General features: G+C 35.1%; 1 protein-coding gene across 2 annotated transcripts in view; it reads left to right on the top strand.

Annotated features, from left to right (window-relative positions):
* KLHL4 (kelch-like family member 4) overlaps positions 1–24,451 on the top strand; it is an 89,566-nt gene that overhangs the window by 44,041 nt on the left and 21,074 nt on the right. For both annotated transcript variants that reach the window (XM_005884037.2, XM_014531552.1), the window contains exons 2-6: positions 3,922–4,089; positions 6,778–6,914; positions 9,731–9,927; positions 14,985–15,197; positions 18,073–18,259. In XM_005884037.2, the coding sequence (XP_005884099.1) occupies positions 3,922–4,089; positions 6,778–6,914; positions 9,731–9,927; positions 14,985–15,197; positions 18,073–18,259 (902 nt within the window). The remainder of the gene's footprint in view (positions 1–3,921; positions 4,090–6,777; positions 6,915–9,730; positions 9,928–14,984; positions 15,198–18,072; positions 18,260–24,451) is intronic.

Below are 24,451 nucleotides of genomic sequence, written 5' to 3'. Positions count from 1 at the left end.
AGGTTATGCTAGTTGGCTATTATACCTCTAACTACAAAAGTTAAGGCCACAGACACTGCATGATAAGTACTAAGTTAAAATGGAAAATTAAATGGGTGGAAGACATGAACAGAAAATGTGTTGTGATTAACAGCAACCTATGATGGCAGGAAGTATTGATCCTATGCAAAGAATTCAGCAGAGGATCCCTTAAAACAGTGGTCGGCAAACTGCGGCTCGCGAGCCACATGTGGGTCTTTGGCCCCTTGAGTGTGGCTCTTCCACAAAATACCACGTGCGGGAGTGCATGTACAATGCGATTGAAACTTCGTGGCCCATGCACAGAAGTCGGTATTTTGTGGAAGAGCCACACTCAAGGGGCCAAAGAGCCGCATGTGGCTCGTGAGCCGCAGTTTGCCAACCACTGCCTTAAAACAAGGGATATCAAGCCATTTACTGTAAGTAAGGAAAGGCTATGCAGATTCATGAATAAGTTTGGCATTTTACCATCTCATATCAGCACAAGAAAAAGAAGGATGAGTGCAGTACAATAATACATTTTGGGACACAGAGAGAGTTCATATTCACATAACTTTTATTAAAGTTTACTGTTATAATTTACTATTAATTTTTGTTGTTTATTTATTACTGTACCTAGTTTAAAATTAAATTTAAAATAGGTATGTATGTATGTATAGGAAAAATAGTATGTATAGGTTTTGCTACTATCCACAGTTTCTGGCATCCACTGGGGATGTTGGACTGTATCCCCTGCTGATAAGGGAGGGACACCATTGGTTTACCTAACTTAGAGCTCAGATGAGAATGGTAGTATAGTTTGTATCTCAGATTGGAAGCCACAGAATCCAATGGCAGGCATCAAACACATGAAAATTGCAATGGAAATGCAGACTTGTAAACATCTGGAGACAAAATAGTATGGGTAAAGGTATACAATAGAATATCTAGAGATCACAGGAGAAATAGAAGTGAGATTTAAAGAAATTTAAAAAAATATATATATATATATATAATCTCCAGCCATGTATATGAAAGATAGTGGGGTAAAGCACACATGTAAGCCCACAGAGATCCATACCCAGAAAAGACCCGAGAAGACCTCAAATCTTTATGCTGAGCTTTTTTTCAAAGACTTCTTCCATATTTCTCTGACTGTCTTATTTTACTTAGCATAATGCTCTCCAGGTCTCTCCAAGCTGTCTCAAAGGGTAAGTGATCCTTCTTTTGGACAGCTGCATAGTATTCCATTGTGTAAATGTACCACAGCTTTTTATACACTCATCTACTGATGGGCACTTGGGCTGTAAGATCTGGAGTCCATTCAGTTTTTAAGAAAGGAAAACCTATGCTCATAGAAAATATTTGACTTGTACAAAATCACATAGTCAACTAGCAGCAGAGCCTGCACTGGGACTCATGTTTTTATTTTAAGTTATTTGGCTTTTTTTTTCTCAGTCTTTCGGACTTTTATTTTTTTTTCTTTATTGATTAAGGTATTACATATGTGTCCTTATCCCCCCATTGTCCCCCACACCCCCACTCATGCCCTCACCCCTCTGGTGTCTATATCCATTGGTTATGCTTATATGCATGCATACAAGTCCTTTGGTTGATCTCTCCCCCTTACTCCTACCCTCCCCTACCTTCCCTCTGAGGTTTGACGGTCTGATCGATGCTTCTCTATCTCTGGATCTGTTTTTGTTCATCAGTTTATGTTGTTCATTATTTTCCCTAAATGAGTGAGATCATGTGATATTTATCTTTCTGTGACTGGCTTATTTCATTTAGCATAATGCTCTCCAGTTCCATCCATGCTGTTGTAAAAGGTAAGAATTCCTTCTTTTTTACCGGAAGTAGGGTCACTGAGTCAAATGGGAGATCCATTTTTAGTTTTTTGAGGAAACGCCATACTGTTCTCCACAGTGGCTGCACCAGTCTGCATTCCCACCAGCAGTGCATGAGGGTTCCTTTTGCTCCACATCCTCACCAGCACTTCTCTTTTGTTGATTTAAGTTATTTGGCTTTAAAAGGGAAAATCTCATCCCTAGCTTTCTGGTGTGCCTGACAAATCTAACACCATTAGAGGTACAAACTTTTGGATTTAGTTATTTTTTGTTAAAATACTGAACTTCTTACAAGAGGTAACTAATTCATGCTGTTGTAAGTTCTTAACCTCTCCAGTGTACTTCCAGATCCATGGAACCATTTGAGGGCTGAGTATTATGACGAGCAGGAGACAGAGCAGGGCAAATTTTAGTTCATAGGGAAGTCCAGGGCCCTTCTTATTTGATGGAGAGGGTCAAAGTAGGGGATCTTGGGTCACCATGGAGCAGTGTGAAGACATAGGGCATTTGAGGAACTGGAAATAAGGGACAGATAGCACAAAAAGGGAGAGACATAGAAAATAAACAAGTGCATTTTGTAGCAGGTAATTTTAAAGAAAATTTATATCATCCTACCCTGATTAGCCAACCAATATTGTGGCTGAATATCTCAGAGTCTTTAAAGGTTAAGAAGATTCAGAGGTGAATTTTTTATTTGAATTAAAAAGTAAAAAAGAATAATGCCACCCTGGACCAATTGTCTTAAAAAAACAACAAGCAACAACACAGGCCAAGTTGTTGGCGAAGGAACCTAAAACTAATCCTGTCTGGTGGTTGGAAAATGATGCATGGAAGCCAGAAAGGTTTCAAGCAAAGTATGTAAGCATGCTCACCCAACCGTCAAATTTCTAAGATTCCACTGGTTGTAAATTTCTATGTGCTTGTGTTAGTATTTAAATCTACCATTTTGTGATGTTGAAAAGACACATCAACATATTTCAATGTTGTAAAATCAACAGTTATCCTATTGTTCTAAATAGTCAAAGGATACAAAGTTCCAGTTAGAAGATGGATAACTTAATTTGGGGGATTCCAATATACAGAATTGTGACTAGTTAGTAGTACTGTATTATATACTTGAAAATTGCTATAAGAGTTGAATTTAAATGTTCTTACCATGCGTACACAAAATGGTAATTATGTGAGGTTATGGATATTTTAATCTCATTGTGGTAATCATTTCACACTATTTAGGCATATGAAATCATCATGTTGTATACCTTAAACTTACACAATGTTGCCCAGCCAGAGTGGCTCAGTTGGCTGACCATCATCTTGTGCACCAATAGGTTGTTGGTTTGATTTCTGGTCAGGGCACATATCTGGCTTTTTGATTCGATTCCCAGTTGGGGCACCTATAGAAGACAATCAGTGAATGTTTCTATCACATCAGTCTCTCTCTCTCTCTCTCTCTCTCTCTCTCTCTCTCAGCATGTCCTCACATGAGGATTAAAAAAGGGTATATAAAAAGTAAAATAAACTTACATGCTGTTATATATTAATTATATATCAATTATGCTGGTAAAGAAATATAAAAGATGGAAATATGTATATTTTCTTGAGAGGTTTGACATATTATAAAGAATGTCATGAAACTCTAAAGCTTAAGATTATACAAGAAATACTTCTAATTTTTAACGAGTACACCATGAAGAAGCTTCAGGTTATAATCAAATCTGAAAAATATTGTGAATCCTGCCTACAATATCATGCCTAATGTCATTATTGTAATACCAACAAAAATTAAAGATATATGCTAGCATTTTGAAGTTGATGCTTGTGTATATGACAATTAATACTAGCCCTGCAGCTGCACCATACATAGTATGGTTCAATTCCTGATATAAACACCATCACACTTTACTTGAATGGAAGATTAGGCAACAATCATAGTAAATTATTGAGAATCAGAGTGAAAAGTTTAGTTTACTGTACTCCAAAATGTTTCTTTTAGAAGTTGATGTGCCCAAATTTCCACTGTACATTAGCACACTCACTAGGAGAATAAACCATATTCTCACTCTTATCCCCCTTTCAGATTACATACACAACATCCTGAAGAAATGAATCTCAGCATACCTGAGGAGGAGTTCCATGCTGTAAACCATGCAGAGAAAACGCTCCATAAAATGCAGAACTACCTGAAAGAGAAACAACTCTGTGATGTGTTCCTCATTGTTGGACACCTCCGAATCCCAGCTCATCGGTAAGTATCCTTAGGCAGACAGAACATTTGGTGATTAGAGTATGAATGAACAAGCACGAATGAAAAAGAATCAGCTCATTGATTACAAATTGGAACACAGGAAAATCGATTTTTATCATCCTATAAATCCTACCATTTGCAACAGCATGGAAGGAGCTGGAGAGCATTATGCTAAGTGAAATAAATCAGTCAGAGAAAGAGAAATATCACATGATCTCACCCATTTGTGGATTATAATGAACAACATAAACCGATGAACAAAAACAGATCTAGAGACAGGGAAGCATTGATCAGATGCTCAAATCTTAGAGGGAAGGTAGGGGAGGGTGGGGGTAAGGGGGAGAGATCAACCAAAGGACTTGTATGCATACTTATAAGCCAAACCAATGGACACAGACAACAGGGGGATGAGAGCATGAGTGGGGTGGGGGGGAGTTGAAACTTCGTGACCCATGCGCAGAAGTCAGTATTTTGTGGAAGAGCCACACTCAAGGGGCCAAAGAGCCACATGTGGCTCGCGAGCTGCAGTTTGCCGACCACGGCCCTAGGAGATGTATTGGCAAATATATTGCTATGAGAGATGTCCGAGCTTTTGCTGCCTATGGTTTCTTCTAAGATTTTTTGGTTTCATGAATTACATTTAAGTCATTTTATCAATTTTAAATTTATTCTTATGTATGGTGTAAATTGGTGGTTTAGTTTCATTTTTTGCACATATCTATTCAATTCCCTCAACACCAGTTATTGAAAAGACTATCTTTACTCCATTTTATGTTCTCGCCTCCTTTGTCAAATATTAATTGAGCATAATGGTTTGGGTCCATTTCTGGGGTCTTTGTTCTGTTCCATTGATCTGTATGCCTGTTCCTGTGCCAGTATCAGGCTGTTTTGATTGCAGTGGCTCTGTAGTATAAATTGCTATCTGGTATTGCAATCCCTCCAACTATGTTCTTTCTCAGGAATGCTGCAGCTATTTAGCGTCTTTTTGCATTCCATACAGATTTTTGGAGTGTGTGTTCTAGATCTGTGAAATATGCCATTGGTATTTTAATGGGGATTGCATTGAACTTATAGATTGCTTTGGGTAGTATGGACATTTTAATGATGTTGATTCTATAAATCCATGACCACTGGTTTATATTTTCCTTTCTCTCTTTTTTCAACACCCTATAAATTTCCAAGTATAGGTCTTTTGCCTCCTTAGTTAATTTTATTCCTAAATGACTTATTTTTTTGTTGCAATGGTAAATGGAATTGCTTTTTTTTAGTTTCTCTTTCTGAGAGTTCATTATTGGTGTATAAAAATGACAATTTCTGGGTGTTAATATTGTATACTGCTAATTTTGCATTGTATCCTGCTTCATTGCTGAACTCATTTATTAAATCCAGTAGTTTTTTGGCGGACTCTAGGATTTTCTATGTACAGTATCATCTCATCTGCGATAATGACAGCTTTACTTCTTCCTTTCAAATTTGGATGCTTTTTATTTTTTCTTCTTGTCTAATCACTGTGGCTAAGATTTCCAGTACTATGTTGAATGAGAGGGTTGCTTGTGGGATTGAAGACTGGTGTAGCCACTATGGAAAACAGTATGGAGTTTCATCAAAAAGTTAAAAAAAAGGGCCCTAGTTGGTTTGGCTCAGTGGATAGAGCGTTGGCCTGCGAACTGAAGGGTCCTGGGATTGATTCCAGTCAAGGACACATGCCCCAGTCATGGGCTTGATCCCCAGTAGGGGGCATGCAGGAGGCAGCCGATCAATGATTCTCTCTCATCATTGATGTTTCTATCTCTCTCTCCTCTCCCTCCCTCTATGAAATTAAAAAAAAGTTAAAAAAGGAACTGCTATTTGACCTAGTAATCCCACTTCTAGGAACATTTCCTAAGAAACCCAAAACACCAATGAGAAAGAATATATGCACCCCTATGTTCATAGCAGCACAATTTACAATAGCTAAGATTTGGGAACAGCCCAAGTGCCTATCAGTATATGAGTTGATAAAAAATCTGTGGTACATCTACAGCATGGAATATTATGCAGCTGTCCAAAAGAAGAATATCTTACCCTTTGAGACAGCATGGAGGGATCTGGAGACTATTATGCTAAGTGAAATAAACCAGTCAGAGAAAGATAAGCATCACATGATCTCACTCATATGTAGAATCTAATGAACAAACTTAACTGATGAACAAAATAGATCCAGAGACAGAAGCATGGAACAGGTTGAGGCATCTCAGAGGGAAGGTGCGGGGGGGTGTGGGTGGGGACAGGTTACCTGGGAAACTTAATATGCATTTATACATAGCTCATGGACACAGGCAATAGTGTGGTGAAGGCCTGGGAGGGGTAGGTGCTAGGTGAAGGGGGTCAATGGGAAAAAAGGGGCACATCTGTAATACTTTCAACAATAAAGATACTTTTTTTTTCAAAAGCTTTACCGTATATTATTCACTTCCCTGTGGGATATTTAGAAGATCCAAACTTGAAAAATTGATGAAGAAAAACACAAATCCTTTAAAAGAATATCAAGTTACTATTTGCCTTTCTAATTTCATTAGCTTTACTGAACTGTGAAAGTTTTATAGAAAAAAAAGTCTCACCAGTGTTAAAAACTTTCTGACTGCATTTCATGTTTTTCAATAAGATCATGGACTGATTTATTTTCTTACGAAACCTTCTTATTTCCAGGTTGGTTCTCAGTGCCATGTCTGATTATTTTGCTGCAATGTTTACTAATGATTTGCTTGAAGCCAAACAAGAAGAGGTCAAGATGGAAGGAGTTGATCCTAATGCACTTAATTCCTTGGTGCAGTATGCTTACACAGGTAAATACTTGGCATATATTAACTCAATTAATCCTTACAATAATACAATATTATATAACTCACATTATTATTATTCCTATTCTACAAGTTAAAAATTAAGAATAGACTACTTAAGTAACTTTTCTAAAGTAATAAGGGGCAGAATCAGGATTTAAATTCAATATATTAATAAAAGAGCAAGAGATAAGAAATATTATATTAAAAATATGACCATAAGAGAATAGAGCGCTCTCTCTCTCTCTCTCTCTCTCTCTCTCTCTCTCTCTCCTCTCTCACAATATGGGTATACTCTCATTTATAAAAATGAGACTAGAAGTCGGATATTTTTAACTGTACATTTGAAATATGTACAATCTCTTCATTTGAAATATTTAAGTTATGTTTACTCAAATTATAAAACAGATATAACAGGATGTGTTTTGGGGCCAAATAGTATGTATGTATATATGTATGTATGTTTATCTATGTATATAGTCATTCATTCATTCATTCTAACTTTATTGAGGAATAATTGACAAATTGTATATATTTAAATTTGTCACTTTACAGTGTGATGATTTGAGGTATATATGATTACGAAGATTGAGATATTTAATGCATACATCATCTCAAATAGTTAACTCTTTTTGTGTGTGGTGAAGACACCTAAGATTCACTCTCAGCATAAACTACAGTCACTACATTGTGCATTAGATCCCCAGAACTTTTATAACTGAAAGTTTGTATCATTTAACCTACATTTACCTTGTCTAACTCTCACCCCTTGGCACCAACCAATTTACTTGCTTTTTCTATGAAATCAGCATTTTTTTTTATTCCACATACAAGTGATACTATACTTTTTGTGTCTGGCTAATTTCACTTAACATAATGTCCTCCAGTTCATCCATATTGTCACAAATGGCAATATTTCCATATTTCTCATAGATGAATAATATTCCATTATATATATATATAAACCTATTTACATATATACACATTTTCTTTATCAATTCATCTGTCAAAAGATGGGTTGTTTCCATACCTTGGCTCTTGTGAACAATGTTGCAATGAACATCAGAGTGCAGATATGTCTTCAAGATCCAATTTCCTTTCCTTTAGATATTTACCCAGGGGTGAGGTTTCTGGATCATACATAGTTCTGTTTTTTAAAATATTTTAGGAACCTTCTTAGTGTTTTCAATAATGGATGTATCAATTTAAATTCCCAGAAACAATACACGATTCCCTTTTATCCAAAGCCTCACCAATGTTGGTATCCCTTCTGTTTTTAATATTAGTCATCCTAACAGGTGTGAGGTGATATCTCATTGTAGTTTTGGTTTGCATTTCCCTGATCACTAGTGATGTCCAGCACTTTTTCATGTTCCTATTGGCAATGTGTATGTCTTCTTTGAAAAAAAATGTCAATTCATGTCTTTTGCCCATTTTTTAATTGGATTGATTTTGTGTTATTGAAATGTATAAGTCCTTTACATATTTTGGACATTAACCCCATCTCATGTATATGTTTTGCAAATAGTTTACCTCATTCTATCAGTTGCTTTTTCAGTTTATTTTTTGTTCTCTTTGCTGTGTAGTTCCTTTTGTTTATTTTAGCTTTTTTGCTTATGCTTTGGTGTCTTATCTAATAAATTATTGCCAACTCCACTGTCAAGGAGCTTTTTTGTTATGCTTTCTTCTAAGAGTTTCACTTATTTAGAAATCAATATCCTAATATCTAGGCCAGATTTCAATGTCTATAGCAGGTGAATCTTTAGGTCTGAAACAGAATAGTTCATACTTCTCTGGGTCTCATGAACTATAGGCAGGGCTCTTCCTTCAAAATCCAGGACAAGAAACAACACAAGACAATCTGCTGATGGACTGGACCCCTTTGTAACATATTTTAGAGGGTAAACCAAATATAAAGCATCTCATGGTATGTATTACTCTTTTCTTTATGGTTTTGCAACATATAGAAACAATATTAAAGTATTTTACAAGGCCAGTTTATACAATTTATAAAATCCATATGAAATATCATTATTTATTACTTACCTATAGCTTGGTTTAAGCAAAAAAGTGGAAATTTAACTTATCAAAATAACATAACATTTGTAATAATTCATATAATATTTGCTCCAAAATAATACAGATATATCAATATAAATGAAACAGTTTAATTTCTCTGATTTCATTTTTAAAGATTCTTTATAGATATTTTAAAAATAGAGCCTATTTCTTATACCTAACGAAATAATAATATAAGCAAAGCAATTCTTATTTTAAGGATTGTTGGCGACATTTTCTCTCTTTTTTTTTTTTTTGAGACAGTATCAGGTATCAATCCCAGGCATAATATTTAAGCCAAGTCATCCTTCTTAGCTAATAAATACATATGACAAAATGGCACATAAGCTCAATGTTCTTATGTACCAAGATGTTTTTCCCACAAGTGACAGATACCTATAATGGCCAATTGTATTACCCTTATACAAGATTGCATTATACTCCTTAAGTCATAATATGAACAGTTTTTTATTTAAGATTTAGATGCAGGACTAAGATAAAGAAATAAGTTGCTCTTCTTTGCAATGATAGTATTCAATGTTCATTCGCTACAGTGGTTTTTGATAATCTAGCCTAGCCTCTGTCAGCCATCTTATTAGAGTTTATACAAACTCTCTTGTATATGTTGGCTTTAAACGATGGTTGCTGTACTCTTGAAAATACAGCCTCACTAATGAGAGAAAGTGAAAATTTCAACTAGCTAGCTTATTTGTGTCCTACTTTATGAGACATATAATCATTCTTTACTTTTTCAAACCATCTAGGTGTCCTGCAACTGAAAGAAGATACTATCGAAAGTTTGCTGGCTGCAGCTTGTCTCCTGCAACTGACTCAAGTTATTGACGTCTGCTCCAATTTTCTCATAAAGCAGCTCCATCCTTCAAACTGCTTAGGGATTCGATCATTTGGAGACGCCCAGGGTTGTACAGAGCTCCTGAGTGTGGCACATAAATACACAATGGTAAAATCAACTGATTCTAACTAATTTATAGTAATGTATTAACCCAATATCTAAGTTACTGATTTTTGCTGATATGTTTATGTATGTGTGTACATAAATATATATACCTATGTGTTTATAAAACTTTTCACATAAATATTTTAGCGTGGGATAAAATTAAAAGACAATATAAATTCATATAATTTACAAGTGACTTGCAAATAATAGACATTAGATTAAAATATGTGTCTGGTTGAGCTGTACTCAATCAAGTTTCTCGTTTTTGAAACTAAACAAGGTTTACTTGAATCTCAAATCCTGAAGAAATGAAAATATTGCCCCAAATTAAATTATACAAGTATATATTTCAAGTCAAATCCACACTATTAAGAAAATATAATTTTCCTAATATTTTGCCCTATTAGAACTTTAATTTTTAAGTTTGTGCAAATTATTATTTATAATGAAAATATTCAATAAAGAAAAAAATTAATGGATTAATACTGATTGGAATGCTTAAGAACTATAAAATAAGTAAATCAGACAATTCTATTGTATGGACTTTTTATGTCTTAACGAAAACATATTTTGGTTAAAAGCAATTTGTAGTCCAATCCCTTAGTTAATTTAAACCACCTCTCAATTCTATTAGTAATTATAATAAATTGAATAAACACATTCTTATATGCTAATTCTTTGAAAGTTGCATGGGATGAGACTATGTTTATTCAGACAATTGAAAGTGACATGAAAGATTGATCATCTGTAGTGAGGCAAGAAAAAGTAGACATATGGTAAACATACTCTTACCATTATCAGGATACCAATTGCCTAATGTAAAGAAGAAAATCAACTTTTTAACCTCTGGAGCAGGAAACAACATAAGAGATGGATCTTTCTGTGACAATCAAACAATCAAAAAATAAATATTTACAGCTAAGAAAATTGCCACAGTAAAAAAAAAATAAACAAAGATTCAATACTAAAAGGCAAGTACATAAAAGTGAACAGTAGAGAAAAATATGCCTAAGAATAAGATAAAATTAACATTAAAATTTAGGAATGAGATGCATATAAATGAAGATTATTTTTCTAGAGTTTTATACTGACCTTAAAATTTCCAAAGTTCTAAGATTTGAATTCTCTAAAAAATTATTGTAAAATTTCCCCCTTCGTCTTTCCATCTCTGGTCAACTTTGAAATATGAAGTTTCAAACATATTCCTGAAGCAATGGCATTATGTGGAGAATTATATTATAATGGATTGGTGTTTTAACATATGTCATTTAGTTATGTTATTTATATTACTATATCCTAAATATAGATACCACATAATTTATCAGAACAGCAATTATGTAGTTTAAAGGTTAATCCTACCTTAAAAACCAAACATGGAAAACTTCCTGTTAAATTACTTAAATTCTTGAATTAAGTATTAGCAGCTTCCTGGCTGGTATCTTACTTTTGCAGACAAGACACATGCTGATAAACAGCTTGAATTATTTTTGTTGCTCAAAATCAACTTCTCTTCCTTTTCCTATTATGTGATTTTTAAAGCAGGATGTGCATAAAAACAATATTGTTCTCTTCTTTAATTCCTCTTCTTTAGCTATTTTAGTATATATTATAAATAGAGTAAAATTGGTAAAGCTCTTGTTATAATAATGCTTTTATAATACTTTATTAATAGTATAAAAACACAAGTGATTTTAATGATTCAATTACAGTTGTTTGAATCACAGAATATGTAAAACAGATCAATCTTCCTAATGTGTATGGGCCCAACCCAGAAATGTCATCATAGACACATCCAGAACATTCAGCCAAAAGTCTAGACATTCCCTGGTTCAGTAGAGTTGATGCATAAAATTAACCACCATAATTATATAAACAGTAATCTACATTGATGAAACATTCAGCAAGTATGCTAAATTTACAACAATGTAAATGTAGGTTTTAAAAAATGAATACCAAACCAAAGGTACAAAAAATATTCTTAAGAATGAGCATAGAAGAAAGTTTTACCTTGAAATTAGGAGCAAATAATTCCAAAATAAAACAACATAAAATTAATATTTAAGCTTAACTAAATGTTCTCTATAATACTGTATATTCCAATGCCACATCTAGATAATTCAAACCAGTAAATTTATTTTTTATTTACACTAATTACCTATATCACCAGGCTATTTTCAATGATCGCATCAGGCAGCCACTCTGAAGCTATAACAAAGTCTATCAAAGATCTAATTTCTAGATATATTTAAATATGACCATCATATAAACCATTTTAATCATTTCTTAACTTTCTCAGAGGCATAATTCAATTTTATTGACTGTATCTGATCCATATTAACCATTGAGTGGGTTTTACACAATGAGCCAATTCATAGGAAGAAGTCAAATTATCAAATTAAGTGTTTGGAAGAAGTTGATTCCAACCCTCATGGAATAACTTCGAGGGGTTCAAGACTTCATTGGAGGAAGTAACTGGGGAAGTGGTGAAAAAGCAAGAGAACTAGAATTAGAAGTGGAGCCTGAAGATGTGATTGAATTGCTGCAGTCCTATGACAAGACTTCAATGAACAAGGAGTTGCTTCTTGTGAATGAGAAAAGAAAAGTGGTTTTGTGAGATGGAATCTACTAGTGAAGATGCTGTGAAGACTAAAAAATGTTGAAGTGACAACAAATGATTTAGAATAGTACATAAACTTAGTGGATGAAGCAGCAGCAGGGATTGAGAGAAATTATTCTAATTTTGAAGGAAAGTCTGTGGGTAAACTGCTAGCAAATAGTATTGCACGCTACAGAAAAACCATTTGTAAAAAGAAGAATCAATTAATTCATCAAACTTCAGTGTTTTCTTATTTTAAGAAATTTCCATAGCCACTTAACCTTTAGCAGTTATCAGCCTGATCAATCAGCAGCCATCAACATCAAGGCAAGACCCTGTACCAGCAAACATATTATTTCTCAAGGAAGGCTCAGATGATGATTAGCATCTTTTAGCAATGAAGTATTTTTAATTAAGGTATGTACATTGTTTTTATAGACATAATGCTATTGCATACTTAATAGACTACAGTGTGGTTTAATATAACTTTTATATGCACTGAGAAACCAAAAAGTTTTTAATGACTCACTTTATTGTGATATTCAGTTCTTTGTGGTGGTCTGTAATTGAACCTGCAATATCTCCAAGATATGCCTATACTTTGACATTTACTGCACAGGAGACCAAACAATTCACACAGCCTGTTTTCCTATCAGAATAATTCTACTCCTCACAAGACCACATTGGTGATGACAATATTTTTTAAAGAAATCCGTTAAGTTTGAAGTGTTATACATGTGTAATGTATTAGTTGTAGGACTAGCTCCATTATTTTGCTATAGGTTAAAGACTTTTCAAACAAGGTCATCTGCTACATGTAAGGACCTGAGTCTCTGAATTGCTTGCCTTAGTCACAAGAGGGAAGTTTGTCTAAATAGGCAAGTTAACTTGCATTTATGGTGTCAGAGCTTCTTGATGGGTCTGTCAAACTTGATAGTTGTTGTATGGATAAGTTTGCTATTAGGCTAACTCAGTTCCACAATGATTAAACTCAGAGTGGAGCTGAAGAAGTGATATGATTTATGCAGTTCCCCCAGTTACTCAGAAGCTGTCTTAAACTGCTTCCAGAATAATATTTATTTATTGTAAAATGTAAATTACCAACTAGATATGTTTATCTTCATTTCAGAAGCATTTTTTATTGCATTTAAAAATTGAGACCTTTACTATAAAATGTTGAAAGCAATCATTGTGTTGTTAAAGAAAAATACATAACATTATAAATCGGAAAAATATATAGTGGTGTTTCAATAAAAGAAAATTGAAACACAGCTGCCTGAAATTTGATGCTTGACAAAATACAAGACAACACACTGACAGAAGAGAAAATTGAGGCATATTATATAAAAATTGAAAGATAATTTCATCCCCCCTCCCCCCCCCAAAGAAAACATGGGAGACTCTTTTATATTATTTGGAAACTGCAGATTGTTATCCATTCTAAAAGATACCTTTGCCTTGGTAAATATATGACTATGCTTTTCCATAGGAGAAAATATTTTTTCATCAATCTTTTGTTTCACCTCAAAGAAATTCAGTGGGTTGTTTTCTGTGTTGACAGACAGACCTACTTCTCCCAAGCATCCAAAAAAGCCTCCAACTTGAAAATTTTCAGCCTTTCTTTTAAGGTTTTTTGGCTAAAGACCAACAGACCAGTGTGACATCAGTCATTTCTGGAGTTATAAGCTGTTGTGACCTACAACAGCTGAAAGAGAAAAGCACTCTTATCAACTTGGATACTGTCCATATGAACTCTGAAGTGGTTAGGGCCGTTCCTGATTTCTTAAATAATTTCAAGTAGAAGCATTTGGCTCCTCAACTTCAGAAGTCTCCTGCATGCCCCTTGCCATAGGAAGCAATAGCACCTGTTTGTTATAAATGCATCTCTCTCTCTCTCTCTCTCTCTCTCTCTCTCTCTCTCTCTCTCTTTCACACACACACACACACACACACACACACACACACACACAGGCGCGCGTGCCTTTTGTGAAGTTTCGAAAAGTGAAATTCTTTGATATGCTTATTTTGTTAAGAAGTTTCTAAAGAGCCTTAGCTGGTTGATCTCTTACCCGCCCCCCCCAACCCTCCCCGGCCTTCCCGCTGTAGTTTGACAATCTGTTCAGTGCTGCTTTGCCTCTGTATCTATTTTTGTTCATCAGTTTATAATGGTCTTTACAAAAAAAATTTTTTTTAAAAAGAGCCTTAGCTGGTTTGGCTCATGGACAGAGCATCAGCCCGCGGACTAAAGGGTCCCAGGTTCCATTCTGGCCAAGGGCACATGCCCAGGTTGCAGGCTCAATCCCCAGTAGGGGGCGTGCAGGAGGCAGCCGATCAATGATTCTCATCATTGATGTTTCTGTCTCTCCCTCTCTCTTCCTCTCTGAAATCAATAAATTTTTTAAAAATATTTTAAAAAAGAAGTTTCTAAAGAACAAAGTTTCAGTAGACAATCTCTCTTTTCTAGGAACACTTCATCGATGTAATAAAGAACCAAGAATTCCTCCTGCTTCCAGCTAATGAAATCTCCAAACTTCTGTGCAGTGACGATATTAACGTGCCTGATGAAGAAACCATTTTCCATGCTTTGATGGACTGGGTGGGGCATGATGTGCAGGCTAGGCAACAAGACCTATCCAGGCTGCTTACTTACATCAGACTGCCATTACTTCCACCACAGGTATGAACATTGACCAGTAATATAATTATAGTTCAAACTACCACTTGTCATTAATCTATTCTTGATTTTTCCCTTTTATTTTATTCAGAGGAATTTGGGTAATTGTAATGTACAGGATTTGTTTGGCGGAAGGACATACCCAGTCTTTAATCAGCAATATTAATGATAAGAGAGAGGAAACAAAGATTTTTGAAAACTACAGATAATCCCTATTCTCTAATGAGCATCCTCATTAGTTTTAGTTTCCTCTCACCAAACAGAACTTATAACAAGCAGGAAAAGTGACAAGGCTAACTTTTTCTTTCCCTGCCTACCTTGTAGGCAAGGTGGTAATAATCAGTACAAGAGCATACCAGAGGGGATTGTAGAAAGGAGTGAGATTCTACTAACATGGATAATTAGCTACAAGGATCAAAAGAGTACTATATAGTAGTATCAGATGCACTAAAGCAATATTATACTAATGACATCTCCACATTTGTGCTAAAGGCTCGTAGTAGAAATCATTCTAAAAACAAACACCCTTGGATAAGATTCAGGATTGACCCACCTCATACTGAATTTTAGTATGTGAAATCTAATGAGGTTAGAGTGCAGTTCTCTCTACATAATTCTACCATTGGTGATAATCACAATTATTTCTGTGTAGCAAATTGACCGATAGTGTATATCATTTACATATTATATATTCATGAATATGTTACACATATACACACTTCATTTACTGTATAGACTGTGGCTAAAGTCCTCAAATATCATCCACTTTGGAAAGAGGGACCTTATCTATACTAAGTGAGGCAGTAGTTCCATAAACATTAAAATTAATTTATTTTCAAAAAATTACTAATCAAATGTTAATGTTGAACTTATGGTTTCTCTAGCTTGTTAACTTGTAGTTGTTAATTAAATCTCATGGAACTACATATTTATTCTTAGGAATCTGTCTGTATTTAATGAAAAAACACTGACTACCCTCCTGGGTATAGTGACATTATCCAAAGGGCAAGGCAATAGTAACATCAAAAAGAGAAACATTAAAATATATATGTCATGTTAGACCCAAGGTTCAGAAACTATAGAAATTTTATGTATTCTTGTGAATGTATATATACTTGTGTGTGTATTATTCTCATGATATGGTCTATTTGATTCTCTAAAGCAGTGCTGCTCAAAATGTCCCTGGACCAGAAAGATAGCCTTGCCCGGGAGCTTGTTAGAAACTCAGTCACTCACGTCCCTACAACAGACCTACCGAAATAATTTCTGGGGGGTGATGCCCAGAAATCTGTTTTAACAAGTTCTCCAGATGGTTTTAAAACATGCAAAAATTTAAGATGCACTTGTATAAAGGATCAGAACCCTTTAACTGTACAATGCTGTAAGTCTATATGATATTCTTTCAGCAAGATGCTTAGTTTGAACATCCCTTACTTTATTGGCGTGGGAAAATTTCCAGCCCAAACACAAAACCAGCAGTGCCTTGGCCTCCCGCCCCTGAGTAGGCCTTATGCCTAAAATGTGGTCATTGGAAACATTTCCTGATGATGGTAGTGGTGGGCAATAGCATACAGAATATACACTTCCAAAACAAGTTTAATAGTGTCCTTAAACAAATACCCTAGAAATTAAATATATTTTTAAATGGTCATAAATCTCTGAAGAATATTTTTTTGAAAGCAACAACTATATAGCCCAGTTTTCAAACATTTTTTCAGAAATGTATGAATTGAGGAAATGCCTGGGGTTTCACTAGCTAAGTCAAAACAAGGATCTATCAGCGATGACAGGTGGAGCGAGAACAGAGCTAGGGTTAACCAGTACAGAACAGGAAACTTCTGTGAAGTTTTATGGAGTGAGGTTAGCACCTCCATTCCAACAATCTGCTTGTTATTCCTCCCTATGACACTGTGGACCCAAAACTCAAAGAAATTAATCTAAATAACCCTTGGCAAAATTCTGAAACAAAGCTTAACTTCTCAACTAATTTTAGGAAAATAATTTACCTAGCTCTTATCCCATTCAATAAATGTTTTATTGACTGCCAGGGAGTAATGTTTAGAAGTATTACTCACCTAATAGTGCTAATGTACTAGCTATTACTAACACAAGTTCCTTACTGATGTTATAAATATACATGTAAATACTTTTTTAAAAAGACCTACTTTCAGAATACTTTACAAAAGTGATTTAATGATAAAGATGCAACCTCCTATGGGTAATATTATTTTATTTTAACTGGACATGTTTGTACCACCTCCCCTAAATCCACCAAAAACATGACTGCTTCTCTAGCTACATGCCATATAGACCAGCGGTTCTCAACCTGTGGGTCGAGACCCCTTTGGCGGTCGAACGACCCTTTCACAGGGGTCACCTAAGACCGTCCTACATATCAGATATTTACATTACTATTCATAACAGTAGCAACATTACAGTTATGAAGTAGCAACGAAAATAATTTTATGGTTGGGTCACAACATGAGGAACTGTATTTAAAGGGCCAGAAGGTTGAGAAAGAACCACTGCCATAGACTGAGAGATGCTTGCTTTGTGTATACAAAGCCATTCTCTTTGATTGCTTTTCAATAACACATTTTATGAATGCTCTTTCACTCCTTGAGATTATATGCATATATACTTAAAAGATGAATATGTCAAATAAGTCTTCATAGATCATTAGCTAATACCATGAAGCTTTAAATCATTTTAAATAATAAATGAACATAAAATATGTTACTAAATAAGTTAAAATGTTAAATAATAACAGATCTACATTTGAATTAGCTTGAGTTTTCTCCAAAGTTATATAAACAAAAATATGCCCTTTCTAATGGGGGGCTCTTCACCTCATATACCATGTGTCATTACTTTCCAGTTACTGGCAGATCTTGAAAATAGTTCCATACTTACTGGTGATCTTGAATGTCAGAAACTTCTGATAGAAGCTATGAAGTATCATCTCTTACCTGAAAGAAGACCTATGATGCAAAGCCCTCGGACAAAGCCTAGAAAATCAACTGTGGGGGCACTTTATGCTGTGGGAGGCATGGATGCTATGAAAGGTAACAGAAATAAATTGATTAATTTAGAAAATATCATTCAAAAAAGCAGATATATTTGCAACACTCTCCAAATTATGAGGATAATATTAAAATCACATTTAAATGTATGCATCTAAAGCTAATTTTCATAAATAGGGTACTTTACGTAATTTTGTAACTTTTTTTTCTTATCTTATGGGATAAAACCCTTTAATTAGTGTTGGCTAAATTCTTAATAGAAACTTTGATGGCAGAAAATTTTTTAATTGAAGTACTCACTTTGTAGTATAAGACATTGTCAGGGAAAACTTGTTTACAGTGTACTATAAAAGGGTCGAGTTACTCCAAATTTGTTTTCTGAAAGAAATAGAAGATTGGTCCCTAACTCCTTGCTGTCAATTTCTTGTTATATGCTCAAAGATAAGTTAAAAAGAACCTTGATGTAATGATAGCAAGCTCAAAAATTCAAACCTGGAATAAAGGAATGGTTTTACATAAGAATTTTATCAAACAGAATAGGGAACAGTTTCTGAAGCCAACATATCTACCATGAACCCTTCTTAGAACCAATTTTTCTATAGTCCTATCTTTTTACACTTTATTTTTCAGTCTGTAGTAGCCCCATGTTGCCAAAACAATGAGGCAAAGGTTTTGTAATTAAGAGTTGACTGTAGGGTTTGGCTCAGTGGATAGAGCGTCGGCCTGCAGACTGAAGGGTCCCAGGTTCGATTCTGGTCAAGGGCATGTACCTTGGTTGCGGGCACATCCTCACTGCGAAGTGTACAGGAGGCAGCTGATTGATATTTCTCTCATTGATGTTTCTAACTCTCTATCCGTCTCCCTTTCTCTCTGTAAAAAAATCAATAAAATAAAAAAAAGAGTTGACTGTGTAGGAAATAAAACCAATCCACCTAAAATTTGTCAGATCACACATATAAATGTTTTGATGCCTGTAGGAAATGATGCAAGAGTCAAAATTCTGTGTTATATATTCACACACACAACTGGAAATTGGAAGACTCTATAGGAAGTACAACAGTTAATCATAAAACTATAAAACAAGAGCTTGCAATTATTTCCAAAGTAGTACAATATCTTCACAGAACTAATGTACTTCAGAAAATAACAAATACAATGAGATCCTATATTTAATTTCAAGTCTGACAACTTGATATTTTATTGCATTTTGTTGAATAGAATGAATAATAGCCACCTTTTAAAATGTGTCTTGTTTCATGTTTAAATTAAAAGGGTACTAAATATAAAATGCAAGCATAATTATCCTTAGTTTCTGATTTAAAACAAAACAAAACAAAACTAACCTGCAAAGTGAGAAATGGAAAATTTGGGGTATTTGTTTGTTTTTTGTTTATTTTCTATTTTTTTACTTTTTCAGGCTCCTGTTTCAGTTAACATTGCATAAGTGAATGTGTTATAAAAATGGTAATAAATCAGACAGAGAATGAAAAATACTATATGGTTTCATTTACATGTGGAATCTAAAACAAATTAACAAACAAAGCAAAACAAAAACAGACTCATAGAAACAGAGACCGAAAGGATTCTTACCAGAAAGGAGGGAGTGGGGTGATAGGTAAAGAAGGTGAAGGGGAAAATAGTCAATAATATTGTGATAAGTTTACAGGGTGACAGATGGTAACTAGAATTAGTGAATGCTCACGCTTTAAGGTATAAAAATGTCAAATCACTATATTGTGCACCTGAAACTAATATAACAAATATAATATTGTATACAAACTGTACTGAAATTTAAAAAATAAATAGTAGTATCTATAATTCCTTCTTAGTTTCTAAAAATGAGTGAAATTGGCCCTGACCAGGTAGCTCAGTTGCTTAGAGCATCCTTCCAATACACCAAGCTTTCAGGTTCCATTCCAGTCAGGGCACATAATAGAATCAATCAATAAGTGCATAAATAAGTGGAACAGCAAATAAATGTTTCTCTCCCTTCCTCTTTTCCTCTAAAATGAATTTTTAAAAGGCCAGTCCAAAAGGCCACATATTGTTACTCTTAATATTAAATGTCCAAAATAAGGAAATACATTGAGACAGAAAATATATTAGTGGTTTCTTAGCTTTGATGGGCTGGGAGTTCATGGGGAAGTGATAGCTAAAAGATACAAGGTTTCTTTTCAAAGTGATGAAGTGTTCTAAATTGACTGTGGTAATTGTTGCACTTATCTGTAAATATATTAAACACCATTGACTTGCACGTTTTAAATAGGTGAATTGTATGGTGTATGAATTCTATCTCAATAAAACTGTTTTTTTTAGAATGATGGAGAGGCCCTGGCTGGGCAATTCAGTTGGTTGAGTCCCATCCCGTTATGCCAAGGTTGTTAGTTCAATGAGGGCACATACAAGAATCAACCAATGAATGCATTAATAAGTGGAACAACAAATAGATATTTCTCTCTCTCTCTCTCAATTCAATAAACTAAAAAAAAAAAATTAAAAATGAGTGAAATGTATGCCTATAATCCCATGACTCCATTAACATGTTTTCATATGGAAGGAAGTAAGGCCATCATTTTGAGATTCTCTGAGTACCTAGTGTATGGAGATATAACAGGCTTTATGTATGGGAAGTTGCAGACAACTATAATTATAGTAAAAACGACTATTTTTGAGTACCTGATCCTTGATTAGGATTTTGTAAACATCATTTCTAATCCTCACAACAATGCTACAAGATAGATTTTATTACCCAAATTTTTGCAGATGATGAAACTAAGGCTCTTTAAGGTTAGACAGCCAACTCAAGGACAAATATTTAGGAATATTGGAAATGAAATTCTTACTCAAATTCTATGTCCCTATTTGCCATACTGCCACTATTTTAGAAGAAAGAAGAATGACAACAACGAAATTGACCCCTCTCTTTGCAGGTCTTAGAATCTATTGGAAAACCAGGGTGAGCACTTAAGGGGAAAAATTAAAGAAAGAAAGAAAAAAAAAGGAAAAAAAACTAAGTATAGCAAAAACATTAAGGGGTAGCATTTATCTATGTCAATCAGCATTACATCTAGAAAATGTACCTGTTCACATTATTTCATATAACTATAAAAATAATTTTTATATTATGTTTTTTTTTCTCTTACAATGTCGTGTTTCATTTATCTTTGTTTAAAGATACTTTTGAACTTTCACCTTTTGATGTTTAGGAAATACAGTACTTCCTCAGTCTTTAGTTTCCTCTCTGACTCCTACAATTGACTTAGAATTAGTTGTTAAAAATAGATATCACACAAGTGGCTCAGGTTAACTATAACTCCTACCATGTATATCAAAAGAATCATCAGAAAGTTGTATGAGCAGAGAATAAATATTTAAAAATTGTCAAATGGTAAACCTTGGGCTTTTGTACATATAAGGTATTCAGTAATATTTTGTTTATTAAAACAATGAATTCTGAGTGTATAACAGGGGACACATTAAAGTCTACTACAGTCATTTTTAGATTATTTTAAAAATAGATGGAGGAAATTGCTACATGGGATATATTCACAACTACAGGAACTATCCTGTTGCCAACAATACTACAAAGTTTGATTGGTTTGTTCCCTCTTGAATGAATCATAATGAGGGTTGACTAGGAGCTTAAAAATGAAATGAGAAACAATACTTGTAATATTTTAGGGTAGAAGCTTAATTTACACAGAAAAATTATAAAGTGCTTCCTTAAGAGAGAGATCAATAAAAAAATCTTAGTGCTTGCATTAAATATAGACCTGCCATACTAAGCTAGCTAGAGGACTTTAGTTGGAGCAATAGTGGAGGTGGGGAAATGGGCTGAAGAAATCTTCAGAATTCAAAATACAGAATTACCAGTCACATATGTTTTCAAATGCAAATAAGAGATGTGGGATAAATATATCTGCTATATTTAAACTAATGCTGAAAAGATTACCCTGGAATATAGCAGATTTTCCTATACCATTCAATTTAAATATTCTATGTACAGCTGATTAATGAAGCTTGTACAATGTCCTGACTAATTACTTCACTATTATAATCATATATATAATATTAACAATTAGTGTAGCCTAGCCTTCATTTTATAATTTAAATTGGCTCTTTAGTAAATGCCAATGATGAAGTTTGAAATAAAAAGCTAAAATAGGAGGAAGAGGATAGGAAGACAGATTTAGGAAAATTAGAATGAGGAAGTGGAAAGATAAAAATATTCAGAGAAAATTGGTTGACAGAGTGAAAGTAGTTGTGAGTTTGTAGATATTCCCATGTTTACAGTATAATCCAGGGACATTTAGTGTAAAATGATAGTCTGCTAGGTGGTGTTGAGTTCTCAGCATTCTGTGTAGTCAATAGAGCAATTTCTGATTTGTAAATCAGCATTTAGCCAAATAATCTGTTTTCAGTAAAAGATGCAGGGATTAAAGTGAAAGGGTAAATCAGTACCTGTATATTCATAAGCTTTTATTATAAAAATTAAAACTCTTGAGGTAGCCCAAGCTGGTTTGACTCAGTGGATAGAGCACCAGCCTACAGACTGAAGGGTCCCAGGTTCGATTCCAGTCAGAGGCACATGCCCGGTTTGCGGGCTCGATCCCCAGTAAGGAACATGCAGGAGGCAGCTGATCAATTATCCTCTCTCATTGTTGATGTTTCTGTCTCTCTCTCTTTCTTCCTTCCTCTCTGAAATCAATAAAAATATACTTTAAAAAAACTCTTCAGGCAGAAATACTTACCATGTACTATTCACCAGAAAATATTTAGAATTAGAGAAAAGAAACAAATACTGTTTCCACGAATGCAATATACACAGAAAAACTCTGCTTACATTTTGACAAGATATGACCTCATGCCATCTATATTATAAAAGTCCTGTGGCCCTAATGCTGTAAGGACCAAAGACTGGCATGGATGGGCGTGGCCTCGCGATTTCACGTGCTGGGCTTCTAGTTTATATATATAAAAGCCTAAGCGACTGAATGACTGGTCGACCGGTTGCTATGATGTGCACTGGCCACCAGGGTCCAGATGCTCAATGTGGGAGCTGTCCCCTGGTGGTCAGTGTGCTCCCACAGCCAACCTCCCATGGCTGGCCAACCTCTTATGGTCCCTCCCTCTGGCCAGCCAGCCCTGATTGGGGCCAACCGGCCAATCTCCCACTGTCCCTCCCCCTGGCTGGCCAGCCATGATCAGCCCAGATTGCCGGCCAGGCCAAGGGACCCCACCTGTGCATGAATTCATGCACCGGGCCTCTAGTAGACTTATAATTAGCCACTGAATGCTTCATGTGCTAACTATATTTTCAGTGTAACTAATTGATTTCATTTTCTCCACAAATCTCTCATTAGAAGACCAAAACTGAAAAGTGTTTGTTTTTATATTTATTCTTATGGTTGACTTTGTAAAATTGGGATGAAATCTCCTAAGCCTGTTATAAGCTGTTTTATAACAGGTACACCACATATGTAAATAATAATTATTTTATTTAGCGTCTTGGTTTTTAGTCAAAAACTTCCCTGTTGTACAACATCAACTTTTACTAAAAAATAGCAGCAGCTATTGTGAATGACTGGTAAAACACATTGCTCACAAAAATGACACTTTATTATGAAATAGTGACAATTTATTATAGTAGTAGTGACAGTATACTATGGTAGTAATTTTGATATTCCAGTAATTGAGTAGAAAATGAACATATATTAATGCATTAAGGAGATAGTACATCAGAATCATATTTAATTATAATAAACTAGAGGCCCGATGCACAAAAATTTGTGCACTCGGGGGGGAAAGGGGGGTCCCTCAGCCCAGCCTGTGCCCTCTTGCAGTCTGGGACCCTTCAGGAGATAACGATCTGCTGGCTTAGGCCTGCTCCTGGGTGGCAGAGGGCAGGCCCAATCCCTAGGTGCAGCCCCTGGTCGGGCTCAGAGCAGGGCTGATTTGGGAGTTGGGGCGCCGCCCCCTGTCATGCACAGAGCAGGGCGGATTGGTAAGTTGCGATACCACCCTCAGTCACGCTCAGGGTAGGGCCAATTGGGGGGTTGGGGCACCGCCCCCTGTCACACTCAAGGCAGGGTCGATGGGGAGGTTGCGCCGCCACCCCCTGAGACACACACAGCAGGGCGGATCAGGGGGTTGGGGCGCCACCCTCTATCACCCACAGAGCAGGGCCGATCAGGGGGTTGAGGAGCTCCCCCCTGTCACGCACAGAGCAGGGCC

Source organism: Myotis brandtii, unplaced genomic scaffold, assembly GCF_000412655.1.
Source record: "Myotis brandtii unplaced genomic scaffold, ASM41265v1 scaffold81, whole genome shotgun sequence".
Lineage (NCBI taxonomy): Eukaryota > Metazoa > Chordata > Mammalia > Chiroptera > Vespertilionidae > Myotis > Myotis brandtii.
The sequence above is the reverse complement of the archived record's forward strand: the minus strand, read 5'-3'. Positions and strand labels throughout refer to the sequence as shown.